At 31.7% G+C, this 21,052-nt stretch overlaps 2 protein-coding genes across 2 annotated transcripts; both read right to left on the bottom strand.

The window, feature by feature from the left end:
* Positions 1–373: 373 nt before the first annotated feature.
* On the bottom strand, positions 374–4,524 carry LOC143561516 (protein STAY-GREEN 1, chloroplastic-like). Its single transcript, XM_077049581.1, has 4 exons — positions 4,389–4,524; positions 4,128–4,301; positions 758–925; positions 374–691 (listed from the first exon to the last, which is right to left on the bottom strand). The coding sequence occupies exons 1-4, from the start codon at positions 4,503–4,505 to the stop codon at positions 374–376; spliced, it is 777 nt and encodes a 258-aa protein (XP_076905696.1). The 5' UTR covers positions 4,506–4,524.
* Positions 4,525–14,868: 10,344 nt separating this feature from the next.
* Positions 14,869–19,230, bottom strand: LOC143561532 (protein TPX2-like; the record flags this gene model as incomplete). The annotated part of the gene is made up of 13 exons (XM_077049592.1): positions 18,739–19,230; positions 17,230–17,373; positions 16,905–17,136; positions 16,697–16,781; positions 16,497–16,547; positions 16,320–16,417; positions 16,139–16,214; positions 16,005–16,067; positions 15,454–15,540; positions 15,294–15,352; positions 15,142–15,220; positions 14,977–15,042; positions 14,869–14,904 (listed from the first exon to the last, which is right to left on the bottom strand). Coding segments are annotated over exons 1-13 (1,278 nt in total), but the record flags the coding sequence as incomplete, so codon positions are not given.
* Between the last annotated feature and the right edge of the window lie 1,822 nt (positions 19,231–21,052).

Genomic DNA, 21,052 nt, shown 5'->3' with positions numbered 1-21,052 from the left:
TCTGGTGGAGATCACATTCATTCCGGTACCGTAGTAGGTAAACTTGAAGGGGAAAGAGACATCACTTTGGGGTTTGTTGATTTACTACGTGATGATTTTATTGAAAAAGATAGAAGTCGCGGTATTTTTTTCACCCAAGATTGGGTCTCTCCCACCAAGAATTTGATCGCCGGGTCGTGCTAATTCCATACGAATCAGTACTGAGAAGCATGCGCCCATCACTCCAGCAATGGCACGAGTAGGTAGGCGGCTAGGGGGGCGGCAGGGCTGCGCCTTTTCAGCCCTTCCTATCTGATAGAAAAGGATCCCATGATCCTGGACCGATCTTACCTGGGATCGCAAATCCCAAATTCGTCTATGAAGAGCGGATCAATCAAATTTTTTGGTCTAAGCCTTCGGGTGTCCCATTCTCGTCTCTCACACCACTGGCCACGTCTTTTGACCATGGGATTGAGGTCACTGATGGAAAACAACACGAGCAGTCCATTTGACACGGACTTGGAATCATATCAATAGGCGTGGTGGGCCCACGCCTAAAAGAGGACCCACCTGCTTCTTTGAGCGGGCCCCAACATTCCACCCTGTTAAACTCGGGAATGTTGGAGTGAAAATAAACCCAAACCAAAGCTTCTTGCAGGTCAGGATAATTGTTCAACAAATTACCATCTCCATGAGCAAATGCCTTTAACACCTATAGTTGAGCATCATGCATTAATACTTTTACAAATAAATTAGATGCATTCATTTTTGTACATACCAGAGGTAGTTCTTTGGTAAAAATGAATAGCCTGAGACGAGCACATAAGTCTAGAAGAAAATGGCCACCACTAATGTGGCAATGCACATGAAGAGACATATTTTCTTTCACTTTTCTCCATTCTGCCACCACTTCATCCCTGTATAACTTGTTATACCACCCTTGCAACTACAACTCCAAATAATAATATCATAATTATGTCTTTGCCCTTTTGTTGTAAAAGCACTTAAAAGAGCAAATAGTCGTTGTCGTATTCGTTATAAGGGTACCCACAATGAAGTTAAAAGATAACCGTGACACCTTGTTAAAAGATAAAGGTCCAATGGACATTTTCCCAAACTTGTAATCTCTTATTTAATATAATTTGGTTTATTTCATTATATTGTGTATGAATACCTTTATTTGCTTTTTAATAAACATAGCCATTTCTAATTTTTTTTATGTGAAATTTGGTGACTATAAATAAATTTGTACTAAATATCTTTACTTGTGAGAAAACTATGTTTGTTTCGGTATATAATTTAGTTGTACTGGTTGATTGGTTACCGGAGAATAGAATGTCATATAATGTAATATGCATGCATTAAATATGTTACATATGATTGAAAAGAAGACAAGGACACATGATGATGAATCAACGTCAAATAAAAATCAATGTCATATTGTCTACGTGCGTAGAATTTTAATGGTCATACTAGGATACCCAAACCCCCCCCCCCCCCCCCCCCCCAATACGTCTCTTATTGGGCTATACGGGGCCCTATACAGTATAGGACTATACGAGGCATATTGATGGATTTTTTAGGAAAATGGGGTGGTGTCCCTAGAACTCCCCTTTCTTAAAACTATAGTTTAGCACGTGTCAAAAAAATTTATCGACCAATGAATAAAGTCCGGTTACTTGAGGTAACTCAATATCAAAAGACGACTTCATACGCCCATGATTGTAGACAGCGTTGGATAGCCAAAGCTAAAATCACCTATTCCGGGGAAAACCCACTACGATAAAACCCAGTAAGGGTCAGATTCGAACTTGTCAAATACCTTAATAATATATCGACCAATAAAATGATAAATATTATTAAATTAATCATAATAATATAATAAAAAGAATTAAGCCTTGGAAAATAAATAAAAAGTAATGGGGAAAATTCCAAAAAATAACTCGTTTTAGATGAGAGAGGGTCCAAAAATGCCCACAATTTTGCTTAATTCCATAAATAGTTCATCCCAATCATGATGATGAAATTTATGTGCCAATGACAAGATGGCATGTGGCATCCAAACTCATCGTCGAAGATGAGTAGATGTGTTTGAGGTCAAAACTCATCGTGAAGATGAGTTTGAGCTCAAAACTCATTGTCAAGATGAGTTTGGATGCCTACATGTCAGTTTTTATTGGTCTTTTAAAAATAAACGTTGACTCTAGGGTAGTGTTTGGTATGAAAGAATGGTGGATGGAAATGAATGAATTAAAACATGTTTGGTTGTCATGCGGTAATGGGGTGAGTTATTTCTTAAGGAACGAAACTCCTTCCAATTATAGGATTTTCATTCCTTTAAGAAAGGGGTTTTTTTTTCATTCCCTGAAGGAATGTAAATCACCCAATAATAATAACAATAATAATTTTATTATTATATTATAATTACTGTTATATTGTCAATATTATTATAGTATATTGTTATTATTATTGATTTGTATGTTATAATATAATTATTATTATATTAGAATTATTATTATATTTAAATTTGGTGAGTTAAGATTTTACAACGCGCATGCATGATTCAACGTTTTCACAATTATTTTTATTTGATTAAATAATCTCGTTATAGCGAGCGGGTTTTAAAAACTAGTTATTATGAATATTCATATTATTATTATTATTATTATTATTATTATTATTATTATTATTATATATTCTACTACTAATAATAAGTAGTAAATAATAATAATAAATATTATTAGTTTATTATTATTAGTAAATATTATTATTATTATTATTAACAATAATAATACTTACTACTAATAATAATAATAAAGCAAAAAATCATTTTATTCCTATTTGATAACCATATATGATAATAGAATGATCTATTTCATTCATTTGTTCATTTCATTACCACTTTTATTAAATTCTTTTATTCATTTTATTGACTCATACCAAACAGACCTTAGAATCTCATTGCCAAGATTAGATAGGGATGAGCTATTTCTGAAATTAAGCAAAAGTGAATGACATTTTGGACTTTCTTTCCTAAAATGAGTCATTTTGTGATTTTTTCTAAAGTAATATACTTATTATTCACATTCAACATAAATTACTATATACAATATACTTTAATTAAATAATATATATCCTGTAATATAAAATATAAAATAATTAATATCATATCACATAATATATATAAAAAAAATCGTATATTTGTCTGAGAGGAAGATAGGGACACATGATGAAATAAAATGTGAAAGAAAAGAAAATCGAAGACATGTTTTGATACAAGAGGCAAAAGAGTAGATGAATCGTGAACTGGATGAATCAGATCCATAAAAACCTTAAATAAGAGTTTAAACAAGCAATACAAGAAACTCAAGCCTCAAAATATAAGTTTATTGTTTAACAAATCCGGGCCCAAACTTACTCTGGAAATCGTTAAGCTATAGAAATTTTAACGGGTGCCTTTACACCTGTTAAACATGTAGATTTTTTTTAAGAGTAAATTTTTTATCTTTGTGACGAGAGGATTTAAAGGCTCTACCTTTAAATAATAACGATAATAATAATATTTAGGGTGTGTTTGGGATTCCTTATTTAAGGTAAAAAGGTCTTTTTGTAATAAGTTGAAAAGGTCTTGTGGCTTTTTAATAAAGAGTTTTTAAAAAAGTGTTTGGATTAAACACAAGACAATAAGTTGCTTTTTAAAAAGTATTTAGTTTAATTTATTGATATAAAATGACCATTAAGGACATTTTTGCATAAGTGAATAAGTTGGGTGGAATATGACTTTAAAAGTGTAATGGGTATTCTAATCCTATAAGAAGATAAGTTAGTAAACTTCGACTTATTGAAAACCCTTATTTTGGCATTGTTGATAAAGAGATATGGAAAAGGCCTTATATGTTTCCAAACAATTGTTAAAACAAAAAGGACTTATTCAACCATCATAAGTCATAAGGAGGAGAAAATAAAGAATCTCAAACACATCCTTAAAGGCTTTCCTTTAAATATGTAGATCTCTTAAATAATAATAATAATAATAATAATAGACAATATATCTATTACTCAAATTGAATAATTAATCCGGCGGTATTCATTCTATCATTTTTCTTAAAACAAATTCTTCAAATAATAAACAAGAAGACAAAAATTACCTGAGAATTATTGATGTTCTGAGAGATAGCAAGAGTTAACTTAGAAGTAATATCACTATGTGTAAGTGTATATGTTCTTGGCAGATTCCCTGGATGTTTCTTCTCATCAACTCCCAAGAACAACACCTTAAGCTTTGAAGCTTCAAATATTGATGGCCCAAATAATCTTGCAACCTGCAGATTCAATCACAACAAACCATTTATCCATTAAAAAAAGGTTCAAATAATAATATTAAAAAAGGTTGAATGATTTATGGTTACAGGTGAGTGACTCTTCTTGGTCTTTGATGGTGTTTTGAAGATGAACAAAGAGGTTTGATGGTGATCAAGAACTGAAGATGAAGTGTTGAGTTTGGAGGGGATGATTAGAGAACCCATATTTGTTTGTTGCTAAATCTGGAAATTAGAATAGAACTGATTGTTTGTACGTACAATAATAGAAAGTTAGATGAGCAAATCTAACCAAGAACACAAGTGAGAAAATAAAATAAAATAATATAATATATGTTTTGTTTTGAAGTTGAATCTTGAAAGTAAGGAAGGAGTGGCGTGTTGGGGTTTAAAGATGTTGCTTTAAAGTCCTAAATTCTTGGTGAAGCCGACCATGTTTTTTCCTCTCTTTTTTGTTTGTTTGTTTGTATGGGATATTTCCAAAATGCTTCATTGAATTTATGAATGGAACACATAACACACTAAGAACACGTGTTTGATTTATGAACTTGAAATTAAATAGTTGCATGATGGGTTAATGATGAGATGAATATTCATGTGTATGACGGGGTCAATGTTGGTTGTCGTGAATACTCATATATACTCAAGAAGCATGAATAGACACCGAGAGGATTTGGATACTTACACTAGAGACGAATTCTGAGCGGTTTTGTGAATTAATTGGATGAATTTGCAAAACAAAGCGTCACTGGCCATGTCACCGAAGGTAAAATCGATCTATAGCCATCATTCGGCGTGAAAATCAATACCGAGATACCATCGGAAGAATAAGTATGCGCGAGAGGGTGAATGGCCCCCACATCTTCTCCTCCATTGCTTTCTTTACGCACAAAAAAAGTTGATGAGACCCAATTTAAAGATGTAGTCATTAACTCAATTGGGATACTTTTAAAAGTTGGTTATTATTCTGTTACATTTTCCTTTGTCTTAAATATGATTGGTGGTCACGTAAACATGCACGTCACACAGATTGCCACATAGAAAAAGCGCTGTGGGTACGTAAACCAATGTTTTAAAAACTGGTATTTAACTCGTACCGGATTTAGCTAAAAAACGGTATAACCGGTTGTAACGAGAGGTTCAACCGGGTTAATAGTTTACCTAGTAATATTATATAAACGTAACTTCAACTCAAAAAATAATCCAAAATTATATGATTCCATAATAAAATATAATCCAAAAGTTAATCCATAATAAAAAAAATAATGCAAAAGCTTTCGATTTTCAAAAATAATCCAAAGGTTCACTCTTCGATGCTAATTACTATGTTAAAGGTAACTTTAAAAAATATGGGCTGCAAAATATAAAAAATCGCATGGACTTAGAACCGGTTTAAACTGATATTTTATAAAAACCGCTGGTTCGATGCTCTAGCAAACCGCCCAAAAATACCGGACACAAAATACCGGTCTGGTATATGCGAAATCAGGTGTTACCGGTTCAACCGGCCGGCCGGTATGAACAAGTTTTTAAAACACTAACGTAACACATTCTAGAGTCTATAGATCCAAATTCCAAAGCTTAAATTGAACGACGGGTTTGATAGCATATCTCTTCATATACTGATGAGCAAAAGCATTCAATAAAAGCAATAGACAATAAGAGAATATGGAATTAAATTATTATTCTTGTGCTTTTATTGATATATAATGTATACATTCACCTTGTTACGATTGTAACTTTGTCGAACAATAAAAGGGTCGTTCTGGAAACCATAGCTTCTATAGTTTAAGGAAATTGTTTGATTATTTGTTAGCATAGCATCATTCAATGACAAAAATGAAAAATCAGTAGACCTAAATCAAAACCAAAGAATACAATTTTCAACAAAGAGTGTTACAAGTTTAGGGTTGTTTAATGAGACATTCACATGAATTTCTTTAACAAATAACCCCATGACAAGTATCATGGTTAATCAACAAAAACCTATTTAGGAAAAAAGTGAGAAAGTGTAAAGTCCAATATATGTGAAGAGCATCGCTATGCATAAAGATAAAGATTAAAGATGAGAGTACAAGAAACTGAGAATGTGCAATATATAATGAAAGGTGTACTCTATCTTCAAGAAATTAGAGTATGATAAATGATTGTGTGTGTAACAAACAGTAAATATTATTGGGTAAAGTTAAAATATAAAGGGTGACAAAAATAAGAAGTGTGATAAGGATTTTATCACATAAAAAACCTTTTAAAAATAAATTAAAAAAATCATAACTTAAACCATAAATAAAAAAACGAAAAATTTAAAAAACTAAAATGTTTTCATCCTCATTCCCGTTCAAAAAAAAAACCGATGAAAAGACACAATGCCGAGATCAAAGACACAATGACGAAAATGAACAAAAGACACAATTATAACTAAAAAAGACACAACTGATCGCAAAATATAACATAATTCTGAACAAAATGTAACACAATGTTGAGTAATATAATACAATATCAAGAAAAAAGACACAATACCAAGGAAAAAAGACAGCATCAATGATTAAAATAAATACAAAACACAATGATGTTTTTCACTCAACATTGTGTTTTTTTTTATGAGAACGAGAAAGACGGTTGAAATATTTTTGTGTTTTTACTTTTTTCGTTTTTTTATTAAACTTTGAGTTATGTTTTTTTTATTAATTTTTTTAGGGTTATTTTATGTGTCTATAAATCTTTTTCATCCTTCTCATTTTTGTCCCCTATTGTAAAATAACTTGACCCAATATTACTGTTCTTGAGTGAAATGGATAAACACTGTTCATACTTTATAATTTTTTAATATTTGTTGAAAGTTGTTTTAAGTGAAGAAAAAAAAAAGGAAAAGATAATGATATATATATATATAAAGTAATTGAAAATAATAGAGAAAAATATAATAATTTTTTGTATAATTATAGAGATAGAGATAAATGGTTGTAAAAAATACATAGATATGGAAGTTGATAAGACAATTAGACAACCAAATTACTTTATTAGATTATGACCTCTTAATCTTTTTTTTTACCGGCATAACTACAATACTCTTAATACACGCTCAAATGTGTACATAAATACATCTTTTGTTTGGGGTTGAAACCCATTAACCATGTTTATATAATTACTAGATTTTATCCATCGTATTGTTTTTAATGTTTATATATGTATATTTGGATTTTAATTTTATTTATTGTAAGAAAGTTAATAATTAATATACTTGAGATTTGATGATGAATTGGTTTCACAAATAAATAATATGTTATAATCCAATTTAAAAGTTATCTGGGTTTGGTGATACCCATTACCCGTTTATTTTCTTTATTATAAAATTGTTTCTTAATTTTAAATAATATATATATTTTTAAATAAAATAGGATATTAATTTTTAGTATATCTCTATTTTATAGGATTTTCATATCAAATATTTGATTAGATTAATTTTTAACATAATAAGATGTTATAACCAGTTTAAGAGCCATCTGGGTTTAGTGAGACCTTTACCCGTGAATTCGGGTTAAATGCGTGAAAAGCCTTCATTTACAAATAAAGCAATATGATGGCTTGAGAGAATGATTGTTTTACATTTTTCGTTTTTAATATTTATTTTTTGGATTTTAATTTTCTTTATTGTAAGAAAGTTAATAATATACTCAGGATTTGATGATGAAAAGGTTTCATAAATAAATGATATGTTATAAACATTTTAAAAGTTATCTGGATTTGGTGACATGACCAGCTTATGTTTTTTACTATAAAATTGTTTATTAATTATAAATAATATCTTTTTTCTTTTTAAATTGGATATTAAATTTGTGTATATCCCTATTTTATAGATTTTCATATCAAATAATTGGTAAGATTAGTTTTTAATTTAATGAGATTTTATAACCCGTTTAAGAGTTATCTAGTTTTTGTAAGACCCATACCCATGAATTTGGGTTAAATCAATGAAAGACCTCCATTTAAAACTTAAGCAATCTGGTGGCTTGCATAAAATAGGGGAACAACCAAATCACGACACGTAGGATTTTAGGGGCTTCATTTATATAGATAATAGATATATCCCAGCAACTAATCTTCGGCTCAATCCAGCCCCTTTCACGTATGTTATTTTACATATTAGACCCTACACTTCGGCACTTTATATCCAATACTAGTCCCTCATTGTTTATGAACTTCAACATTTTCACTTAAACTTGAACAACCCGTTAAAAACACTCAACCAACAAAAATAGATAACACAAAAACCAACATTAGTAATTGAAGTGATCAATTTACATGTATCATTTTAATACCCCATCTCAATTTAGTTATTACATATCATGAAAACACAAATTTTTAGCTAACAATTTATGTCGAGATACGCATAACTGTTTAGTGAAAATATAAACTTGATCACATTCACATGTATCAATTTTTAAAAAAATTAATATAAATCAGTTTTAAAATGTTTTGCTAGCATTGGATTAGCTTCTATTATAATTGCAACCTTACTATCACAATGTAAATCAGTCAAAAGATTGAATATGATTTGAAAATTATCTAACTTTAATATTCAAATCATTTTACAAGCTGCGGCATTTACTGCCCTAAACTCTGCTTCTTCAAACAATAATCATCCAAAACCTAGGTAGGTTAAAGTTTAGCTACTCATAATCAAGAACATGAGACAGATTACATATACTACTATTCATTGAAATAGAAGACAAAATAGTTTAACTACTAGCATGCTATCTTAAATTAACTCACCAAATCCAATCAACTTAATTACTTAGATTTTTGGCAAATGTGTAATTGTGTATTATATTTAATTGGGTTATTAATTCAAATGGGCCATTGACCACCATAGGCTTTGAATTGTTATCCAGTTGGACAACAATATTGCTCATTGAGTTTCAATTTTATTTAAATAATTTCTTTATTTAGACATATAGTTAAAGATATTACAAAAAAATTATGTACTAAAGTTTTAATAGGCTGCAGGCTCAAAAAAGTTTTTGTTAGTGTTTAATCGCCTAAAAAGATTGCATTTATTTAAAAAAAAATTGTGATATACACTCTAGACAAAACACGAAGTTTTTATAATTCATAAAAGCTGATCAGTTTGACAAATGTTGAGGATTTACTTCAATTGACTAAATTTTCGTTTGACGACAGTGACCACACGAAGCTTTCTTAAACGGAATCCTTTTGTCCAAATAAGCTTTTTAAAATTGCCTAATAAATTATAACCATTTTGTTTAAAAACATTGGTAAATGAGGTTAAAAAGTAGTCAATATTTTGTGTGAGTAGTGTAATTATCAAGTATTCAATCGGTTCATAAAGATTTTTTTAGCAGCATAGAACTCCACCCTAGAGATAATCATTCAAACCGGTTCCTGGAACCGAACCGGTAGACCCGAACCGGAACCGAACCGGTTCCTACCCGTTTTTTGTAGGAACCGGACTCTATCTGATTCAACCCGATGATCCGTGACCGGTTCTTGCGTTTCTGAGTGGGGGCGGGTAGGAACCGGAACCGAACCGGAACCGGTTCTAGCCGTTGGATCGAGTATAGCCGTTGGAAATCGTTTTTTTGACCGTTTTTGACCGTTGGGGTCAAAAATAGCCGTTTTTTTGCTCCCCCAATCACCCCACTACTAGTATAAATAGGTATTTGGTGTCATGGGTTCATCACAACACTCAAAACGCAAAACCCGAACGCAAAAAAATACAAAAAAACGCTATTACAACGTTTTGAGTTATCTAATATCTTGTTTTCTCTTCTTCTATATTCATATTTGTTGTTATGGCTGCCTCACAATCATCGGTTGGTCAAGGTTCCAACACCGAACCAAGTTTCGTTCGTATTGTACCTCATAATCGTAATCAAGATATTTGGTGCAATTGGGATTTGGTTGAATTTAGTGACCATTCATTGAAGGCTCGGTGCAAGTTTTGTGGGATTTATTTAAACCCACTTTCGAATTTAAATTTGAAGAAACACATCGAAAAATCGTATTGCAAGGCGTTGAAAAAGAACGTCGATTCGCAACAAACGCAAATGGATAGTGAAGGCGGAATATTTACATACCAAATTGATCGAGTTCAAGATCTTATGGCAAAGTTTGTGATTCAAGAAGCTTTGCCGTTTAGCCACTTCGACAACCCTCGCTTAACCGCCATGATTCGAGATACGCTTCAACCACAATACACTCACGTAAGTCGTCATACTCTTAAACGTTATTGTTTAAAATTGTGGAAGAAGGCCAAAGAGGTACTAATTGCATATTTTGAAAATATAAATACGGGAATAAACTTAACTAGTGATGTTTGGTCGGCTCCACATGGTCTACCCGAATCTTATCTTTGTGTCACCGCTCATTGGGTAGACTCGTCATCGTGGGAAATGATGAAACGCACCATTGCTTTCGAACTCTTTGAGTATCCCCATACGGGAGATAATTTGTTTGAAATTTTAGATTATGTTATAAAAACTTATAAACTAGAAAATAAAATATTTTCAATGGCATTTGATAACACGTCGAATAATACATCGACGGTTGATAAATTAAAATTAAAATATACGCCGATTTGCAATGATGTATTTTTTCACTCAAGGTGTGTTGCACATATCATTAATTTAATCGTGCAAGACGGACTTGCTTCGGATGAGGTTACATCGGTTATAAACGATTTTAGACTAATGATACATGAAGTTTTTAAGAAAAGTAAAAAAAGACAAATGGATTATAGAAAATTTTGTAAAGATACGGGAAGAAAAGCTTTGGGAGCTAATTGGGATGTACCTCATCGATGGAATTCCACTTGCATAATGTTTCAAAGTGCTTTGGAACAAAGAGAAACTTTACAAATATTTCATTCTAGTCTTGCCGAGAATGATTTAGCAATCCCCTTTTCAAATGAGAAATGGGAAATTATCAATGACTTATCGACTTTTCTTGAAGTTTTTAAAACATCAACTACGAAACTATCGGGAACGTATTATCCGACAAGTCCCTTGGTTCTTTCGGAGTTATTTTTAATGGTTAACAATCTTAAAGAATTTGAATATAAAAGTCCAATGTTTTCAAACATCATATTACCAATGAAGTTTAAATTAAAAAAATACTTTCTTGAATTGCCACCGGTTTTTACTTGCGCCGCCGCTTTAAACCCAATGTTAAATGTTACGGGGGTTGAATGTGTGATAGACGAAATTTTTTCAGCCTTAGATATGCATGAAGTTGACCCAAACTTTTCAACAGAGGCAAAAAATTATTTTAACTTGAATTTTAAATTTATGTATAACTTTTATTTAAATAAATATGGGTCAAACATACACATGCCTATGCCAGGGGGGTCTTCATCAAGTTCAAGTGCTACTAGAGTACGAGATCCCATGATTAGCCTTATGAACACCGTTCGCAACGTAACGGCTAAAAAACAAAGGGGTAACACCCCTTCAAGCGAACTAGGAAGGTATAGTGCAAATGATTACTCTACCGGTTTATCCGAAGAGGAATATGACACTTTTGATGTTTTGGCTTGGTGGAAGGTAAAGGAAACCGAGTTTCCGATTCTTGCCACCATGGCCCGTGATTTACTAATCGTCCAAGCTTCTACTAGAGTAAGAGAATCCGCGTTTTCTCTTAGTGGCAGGGTAATATCGGTGAGAAGAACAAGACTAAATTCGGAGTCGGTGGAGATGTGCATTTGCTTAAAGGATCACTTGGACTCAATCGATCGTATTCAACACGTAACCACTCTCGAAGATGAAACACCACTTGATGTTCGAGTGCACGACGAACAAGAAGGCATTTCTACAAGTAATTCCGAGGAAGAAGTCGCCGCTCAATAATTACGACAAACAAGAAGGCTTTTCTAGAAATAATATGTCACAACTTTATATTTATAAGTTTAATGTTTTGTTAGCTTGTTTTTGAATATTTTAAAACATGTAACCTTTTTTTTTGAACTTCTTAAAGTAAATAAAATGAATTTTATGTTAATTGTTTTTTTTATTTTTCATGTTATACAAATACGAATCGTAGTTTAGAATCCAAATCGCAAACGAAAAACGAAAAAAAAAAAAAATTTTACACTGTAACCGGTTGGAACCGGTTACAGTACAGGAACCGGTTTAGGAACCGGTAAGAACCGGTTAGATAGGTTAGGGGTCCGAGGGTGGGAGAACCGGTTTGGTTCCCTAACCGGTTCGAGCCTGGAACCGGTTTATAATGGGGTTTTGAATATAGGAACCAGTTAGGAACCGGTTCCGGTTCCTAGTCTCAAACCGTTTTGAACATCTCTACTCCACCCAATACCAAGGTGACCCTTTATGAGACAGTGCATCAAGCGTACATACTGATTTTGACTATCTAGGCATGATCCTTGAATCAGTTTCAAACTTAATACCTTAAAGATCCCAAACTTTAACCGTCACCACTATGCCATTAAGCAAGAATATGAATGGTAAATGTTGATATTAAAAACTAGGAAGGTTGAATAGTTAACTTAAATTACATTATTTGACCCTCTATTTATTCACGTAACATAATTTATTATCAAACCTTTTAAGGGGGTCTTTCGGATTCCTTATTTTTACCTCCTTATGACTTATCCATAAGTCATACGTTAAATCTTTGTGACTTATGCAACGTTTCCACTCACATATTAAGCAATCTCAAACACCTTTTTAACTTATTGTCGGTTATAAGTTATAAGGAGGCGAAAATAAGGAATCTCAAACACCTCCTAAATCAAAACATGTCGCCACAGCTCGTAACCACCACACTTTGTATCAAACTTTTGGGTTCCATTGAAACATCACCTTCAACTTTTGTTTAGAGTTACAGATTAAACTTCTGTTTTAAAACTAATAACTTTTCATAAATAAACTGAATACGTAATAATAATACATAAATCGTATACTTTTTGTAACATTATCAGTAGGACAAAAAAGTACAATAATCAAAACTTCAAGCATGTGAGTTATTGTCTTTTATGTTTCAGGCACTCGGTGTACTTTCTAGAGGATCTTTTAGTACTATTTAAAAACCCGTTTATCCACACACCCTTTCAAGTGGGGTTTCATACGATCGTGTAGCCCCTATACGATCGTATATAGGGTGTGTGGATAACCAAAGGGTGTACGAATAACATATCTCCTATTTAAATGCAATCTTCATCTTTTTTATTTTAATTTTTAAAACTTTTAAATTTATAGAAGCAAGCAATACAGCCATGCACCACCACTAAACCGGACCAAAGTTCGGTCACCGACTAGACAAACTAGCATCAACTTCCTCTATGAAATATGGCTAATCCTTGCAATAAAAGTAAAAAAAAAAACCACTTATGAGGAACTGTACAACTTGCCTTCTCACGCGTTTTATTTGCACGTTAAAGGTCGTATGGTGTATTATAGTCGGTAATGAGATTTGCAAGATCCAGAAGTGGCCAACATTGATGCCAATGCGCTAAATTTCTTCCTTTAGTCTTCTATAAGAGAGTTATAGACTTTAACGGGCTCCCAGGTTTCTGTTTCCAAAACAATGAGAATTCAATATGTATGGGATGTTTATTAAAAATATATTAAAAAAATCATTTAGTTATACAACCTACAAGTATAAATCATGTATGTATATATTTCCTATGCATGTGAAAGTAAACCTTTGAAAACAAAAAACAAAAACATATGAATAAATTACTTTAATGATTTTTATGTACATTACGTACACATTATTTGTCTGTAAGTTACTGTCAAAATATATGAATCATTGATAGAAAAATAAAACATTTAAGGTTTGTTCTTTTTGTTCTAGCATGTAATTAAAAAGTTAAAACTGAGCATTATCTATAGAGTTTCATTTTTAGTTTTGAATGTTAAATAATTCATAAGAATTTAATAAATGGTGTAATTCAAACATTTTAGCCCAAATGTATAATAATCAATTAATCATTAATTAGTAAAAAGTTTTAAAGTCAAATTCGTTGTTTTGAGCCAGTTTCTTTCCAGCCCGAATGGTAAAACCTAAAAAAAATAAAAGGAAAAAGAAAAAAAGAAACCGAACTGTTTTCAAAAATCCAGAAACCGAGAATTCGGTTTTGGTTCAGTTTGAGCCCCAAAACCGAACCACATACACCCCTAGCCATACCAAACATTGTGTTTACCTGCTAATTATTGATAAGGGAGGGCCTTCATTAATTGTCTTGGCTAAGTTAGTCTGTTTTGATCCCAGTTTTGGTATGGTTACCGCACTTTGTTGTTGATACGAGCATACTCGGTTTTCTTTTGAGCCCTTGTGCCAACATAATATGTAAGTCGGTAAAAGTTTAAAAATATATATTTTAAGTTAGGAGAGGGACTAGGAATAACCTTTGTGAACATAGACGGAGGCCTAGTGGACCGAGAACCAGGTTCTGATGTCAACGAGAGCTACAATTATGTAGCGTTGAACAGTTTTCAAATTACAACCAAATAAGCCTTATGTACAGCCAAAAGATTATAGCAAGCTTGTTAAATCATAACCATACCTTGTTAAAGAGATCAACCGGCGGAGCATGGTGAGCTCGTTTTTCGGTTTGGAAATTAAACGCCTGTTGAGAAAAATTGTAAAAACACACAAATTTAATAATTTATGGCATTACTGAAATTAGCATTTAAACTACCATTGCAACTGTAGTCTCCCTCTTGCTACTTCTAAAAACTCCAAGATCTCCTTTACTTGAAAATATCTACATTTACAAAAGTATGCAACTTAATTATAACTTTATTTGTACTGTAAATTAATTAAGCTTTTATTTCTGACTGATATATTAATTGATATTAAATACCTTCTTGTTAAGGGGTAGGGCTTTAAATCTGTGAATTGTTTCACAATCCTCATGTTTCATAACACCAGAAGCATGTGATCTGAGAGAGACATACACTGTTAGACCATGCATATAATATCTAAATAAAATCAAGTGTAAAATTACAAGAATACCCTTTGGGTTCTCTACTGCTACTTTCCGTTCCAAATGCAAGACTAGGCTTATGTGGTGCCTGCAAAATATACATTTTTTAGATCACATTATCTCTTAATATTAATGAAAGAAAAGAAAAACTCAAAACCAGGTATGTCAACTGCCTTTTATTTATATAACCTGTAAATTGCTGTAGCATGATGAAGTTGATGTAACTGCAGAAGCAGTGTTTTGTGCAGCCCTCTCTGATGTCTTCAAGTGAAACTCCTGATAACAAGTATCAATATGATTAAGCTTGTAAACCAATCGAACGAACACGAATGAAGCATCTTAGTGTTTGTTCATAGCTTTAACCAAGCAAACGGTCAAACAAACATAACTGAGCTAACACCAAATAAATGTAAACGTGAACAACAATGTGTTTGGCCTTAAAAAGTTATTAAAACTAGAATAAATTCTAACAGACCTAAAAAGGTTAAATAAATATGGTAACGAATGTAAATGAATGAACTTAAACAAACATAAATGAGTGCAAAGTTGCAAACACATGAACATAAGCGAATTTAAATGAACAAAATTCACAAACATAAATGAGCAAACGAGACATGCATTCATGCTCATTTGTTTAAATAAAAGAACAGAAACTTTTTGTTCATGTATGTGCATTTACGATCCATCATGTAAAATTTAAATCTTTCCATTTTATATATGATTATTATGCAACGACTTACTTGAAACTCTGGTAATTGACGAGTGGGTTTTTTTTGGTGTATCAATGCAGGTGCCTCAAAAATCTGCAAGTAACCAAGATATATACAGAACAAGCATAAAAACCCGCAGAATAATAAACACCAAAAATACAAACTTTTCGGTTGAGCGGACGAGCTCGAAATCCGGGAGCTCTTGATGTCACGTGCTGGTTTTCATTATCATCTTTTTGCCTGATACCAAAACAATCAATACTTTAAAATAACACTTTAAATAAATCATGTCTTATATCCATTTTCCAAAACAAAAGAATAAAATAAGCAATATGTGGAATTAACCTTGTTCTGTGTGCCCGTTGAGCTGTTGCAAGATCGGGAGGTCTAGGAACCGTGATTCTTAACCGCCCGTGACCTAAATTACCGTCTAGAATGCCTTCCTAGAAATCATCAAAAAGAAATTTAAATAAAGAGAATGTTCAGAAAAAATAAGTGAACCACGGAGTTTAGACAGCTGACCCTCTTTGGTGCCTTGTGGATAAAATTAGTTTGTTGCTTCGTGTCGGGTACCTGTCAAACCGATATTGCAGAAATGGTTAATCACATTGATCAACATGTTACAGAAATGCTTAGTTACTTTATTAACAAATGTTTTAGATATGTTATGCACAATTATAAAAAGAAAACCATTATCCAGAAGAACACAAATTACATCTAACCTTAAACAAGTGGCCTCCCTCGAGCTTTTGTCTTTTTGCAGCTTGACTTTCGACACCCGAAGAATTGTTCCCAATTTTTTGAATTCTAACACACAGAAAAAAGAGGGCTAGATGTAATATTTACTCATTCAAACAATCATACTACTTATGGGTGTGTAACGGCACTAGATCATGTATCAAAAAGAATAAAAAATTTAGCAGTAAGTACCTGAAATGGTCAACTAAACGCTCCTGATTTTGTTTAGCCAGTTGACTTGCTGTTGGTTTCATTAAAGTTGAGGTCCTCGGAAAAGATGGTTTCCAACTTGGTTTTGCTTTAGATTTACAACTGTCAATTCTTGTATTATTTTTAGGTATAGAGCTAGTATGTTGCTTCTGAAATGCTTGCATATAATAACTCTTCAAGTCCAAAGGAACTCCCTCATTCGCCACATCAGCATCTGTGAGATATGTATCCGCAGACAGTATAATAACTGGCATCTTACATTTTATACTAATTGTGTATGTAGAATTAGTTTGAAGTCTAGTTATACCTGTATTGCTCAAAGCCACTGTAGCATCATCCGGTGCTCTATTCGAGGCGGTATCCAACTGATTTGCATCATCAAAGCCTTTGGATAATGCAGAACCATTGGCGTTTTCACTTTTTTCTCTTGAAAGCAACCTCACTGCAAATGCTGAAATCAAAATATATGCACAAATTAGCAAGGATTGCGGTCACGCTGACAGAAACTTTTCACAACAAATAATGGTTTTATTGATAAGTTATCATACGAAAATTCTGGATAATAAAACAATATTCACGACAAACAAGTCAAATTACTATCAGAATGCATGCAATGTAAAAAGGCACATGAAAACCATATAATCATCATATAACCACAATTGGGGAGATCTCAAAATTGCATTGGGACAGTAACATCTCAGGAATAATGGGTTACCAGGACCACTTGATATGTGGAATACTGTTTTTATTTTCTGCAATCACAAATGGACCACAACTACAAGACAACATCAACATGAACCAGACCCTGAACCAAAGCCATAATTTACACCATACCAAATGAGCACAGATTTCTACTATTAGCATATTCATCCGTGTAATACTTTTCAACCATTATTATTTATTACAATTAGAGTACTAAGTACCAAACACCATGTCACTGCAGAACAATGGATGCATTTGGACTTTTAAGGTCAACCCTAGAATTTCAAATCCAAAATATTTACCACATTTAGCCTGGACTATTAACTTGATCTAGCAACCAATACTTTCCTTGAATTTACCATATGTCAACCTAGAAATCTCTGATTGACCTCAAAAGTCAAGCATTAGAGCGCATATAGACATGAAATTACAATAATTTCAATCAACTACGCTCGAGAGCATATCAGTTAAAAATCTTAAAACTACTCAATCATCATAAATCAGAGGCACAAATTAGCTATATCACCAGCAAATACTAACATTTAATCATTCATCAGTAATAAAAAAATCAGCTAAAATCCTAAAATAACTACTCAATCATATTAAAAAAAAAAAAGCTGAAGCATAATTAGCTAATAGCTATATCACCAGAAAATACTAACATTTAATCATTTATCAGAAAAAAAATCAGCTAAAATCCTAAAATAACTACTCAATCATAAAAAATCAGAAGCATAGATCAGCAATATCACCAGCATTTGACTTAACATTTATGAGCAAAAAAATCATCTAAAAACCTAAAATAACTACTCAATCATTAGCTTAAATTAGCAATGTAACCAGCAAATACTAACATTTATCAGCTAAAATCCTTAAATAACTACTCAATCATAAAAAATCAGAAGCATAAATATTAAAATAATAATAATAATTATAATAATAATAATAATAATAATAATAATAAATACTAACATCTATCAGCAAAAAATTCATCTAAAAACCTAACATAAACAACTCAATCACAAGCTTAAATTATCATGAGTAAAAATAAATATCATCCAAAACCTAAAATACATAAACAACTACTCAATTAAAACAGATTTCAACAGCTTACGCGAAGGCGGATAGCTTCCAACCGACTCGAACCACATTTCAGCTTCACGAGCTTCATCGATCGACTCCGTCCTCGTAAAATCGAAAAACCTCGCCGCTTCAAACTCGTAATCGATATCGATTTCCACCGCCGTGAACGTGAACTCAACCGCCGTATCGCCGCTGCTGCTATTATCATCCTCCAGCTCCATCTCCACCTCCATTTCAAAAACTTTCACTAGAAATTAAACTTGTGATTTTGCTTCAGGTTTTGTACAGAAGGTGAGAGTTTTGGGGACTGTGTTGGTGCAGAGAAGACAGCAATACACATAGATTGAGTGTTTGTAGGTGTAGTAGGCCTATAGATACATATTTGTGTATCTATAGGTTTAGACTTAAGAGACTGTAGCAACAGACAAGGGAATGGTATTAAACGAGATTTAGAATTTGAATCAATGGTAAAGTTAGATAACGTTATGTTTTGTGAAAGGACGAATATGCCCTTGTTATTTTATTTTAAATGAATTATAGAGAAGTGTGTCTTTGAGAGATGTGAACGATGAGATTTTTAAAAATTTGTGAAATAAATAAATGAAAGATCGGATCGTTATTTTATTTATATATGTTTTTAGAAAATTTTAAATTTTATATAAAATGTTTTGACTTGGCTTAATTTTGACCGTAAGAATATTATGATATCGTGGATCTTTGTTTTTGAATTTTGAATACGTAATTGATTGATTGAATATTATTATCTTGTTGATAGCGTATTAATGCATTCTATATTTAGAAAAGAATTCAAGTTTCACATTATTATACGTCTAGCATGTTTCAAATTAGTTAAACTAGTAAATAATTTATCAAACTTAGTTTAATGAGTTTTCATTTGAAATGAGTAAGATTGTTGATTTGTTGGCTTGTTGCAAAACATACACACCATTGCTTTAAGTTTTCCATATTCTTTAAAAATATTTATTCGTGTCATTTGTTCATACTTTAAAATGATTAAAGAATATTTGGTTTGATGAACGTTTGGTTCTTTCCCCATCTAGCATTAATCTCATGTAATCAAAATAAGAAAAAATTATATTGATTTGATTTTTTACAGTGGTATGACAAAAAAAAAATAAAATAAACTTTTCTTTATCATTTTTCTAATATTTTTATTAACCCACAACCAAAATATATAAATAAAAAGCTACAAATAAAAGGAATAAGTGATAAAATACATTTTTTTAAAAAAAATAGACATAAATAACATCAGAAAACAATATATATACATAAATATAAGCGGGTAATCGCATGTAAATTACACATAAAGTTTAGAAGAAAAAAACACTAACCCTCTAAGTTATGACTAGTTAAACTAAGAAGTAAATTTATCAAATTTAGTTAAATGAGTTTTCATTTGATTATACGAAATAAATTAGTAACTCTGTAGAAAATTAAAAAATTATGTGACATCACAAGAACATGTACCAAAGAGTTTTTATTTGAAAACGGTATATAAACTTTCAGTTTATGTTTGTTTAGTTATATGACAGATATAATGATCAGGAATATGCAAGTTGAGAGAGTTGTGGACATCAACTTTCAAATTTTTGTTGTATTATGATGTTGGATCATTTTCAACAGCAGCATGTAACAGAGAGAGATGTGAAATATAAAAAGGTTAGACAACATTACTTTTATCTATACAAGGTTTTATAGATAAAAGCATTTAATATGAATATTTTTTTATAATTATGGCCAAAATAAATACAATTGGGGGTAAGAAAAATTGAATTTCAAATGCATAATTAATTTGAACATTATTATTGCGATTTAATAGGAGGTCAATTGATCAATCCTTAAGCATAACATTAATACTTTACACTTTAGCATTGGTTATTCACACACCCTTTAAGTTATCCAAACACTATTGGACTCCTTACGATCATATAGACCTTATATTATCGTATGAGATTCTAAAATTTTTCAGCTTTCGATACTCCATCTCTAACCTATAATTTAACTGAAAAACATATTTTTTTAAAAAATTTTATTTACTTTTTAAAAACTTTTTACATTTAACTCTCTATTTCTATCTTTATTTCACTCACAAATACTTTTTATTTTTTGAACGGCGAATTTCTGTCATTTGAGAGACTTGGACCCAAGACCTCCTAACCCTTTGGTGTTTTAAAGGTTTTCTCTTTGCCAATGAACCACCAACCACACAGGTCACTTAGAAATACTTGTTCGATTGTTTTATTTTATCCTTTTATACACTAAATAAATAAAATATAGAGGATTGAGTATATTGTCTCTCTATTATAGAGAATTTTAGTTTTCTA

Source organism: Bidens hawaiensis, unplaced genomic scaffold (assembly GCF_021521415.1).
Source record: "Bidens hawaiensis isolate Kalapana, Puna unplaced genomic scaffold, B.hawaiensis_p1.1 tig00020696_1, whole genome shotgun sequence".
Classification (NCBI taxonomy): Eukaryota; Viridiplantae; Streptophyta; class Magnoliopsida; order Asterales; family Asteraceae; genus Bidens; species Bidens hawaiensis.
The sequence above is the reverse complement of the archived record's forward strand: the minus strand, read 5'-3'. Positions and strand labels throughout refer to the sequence as shown.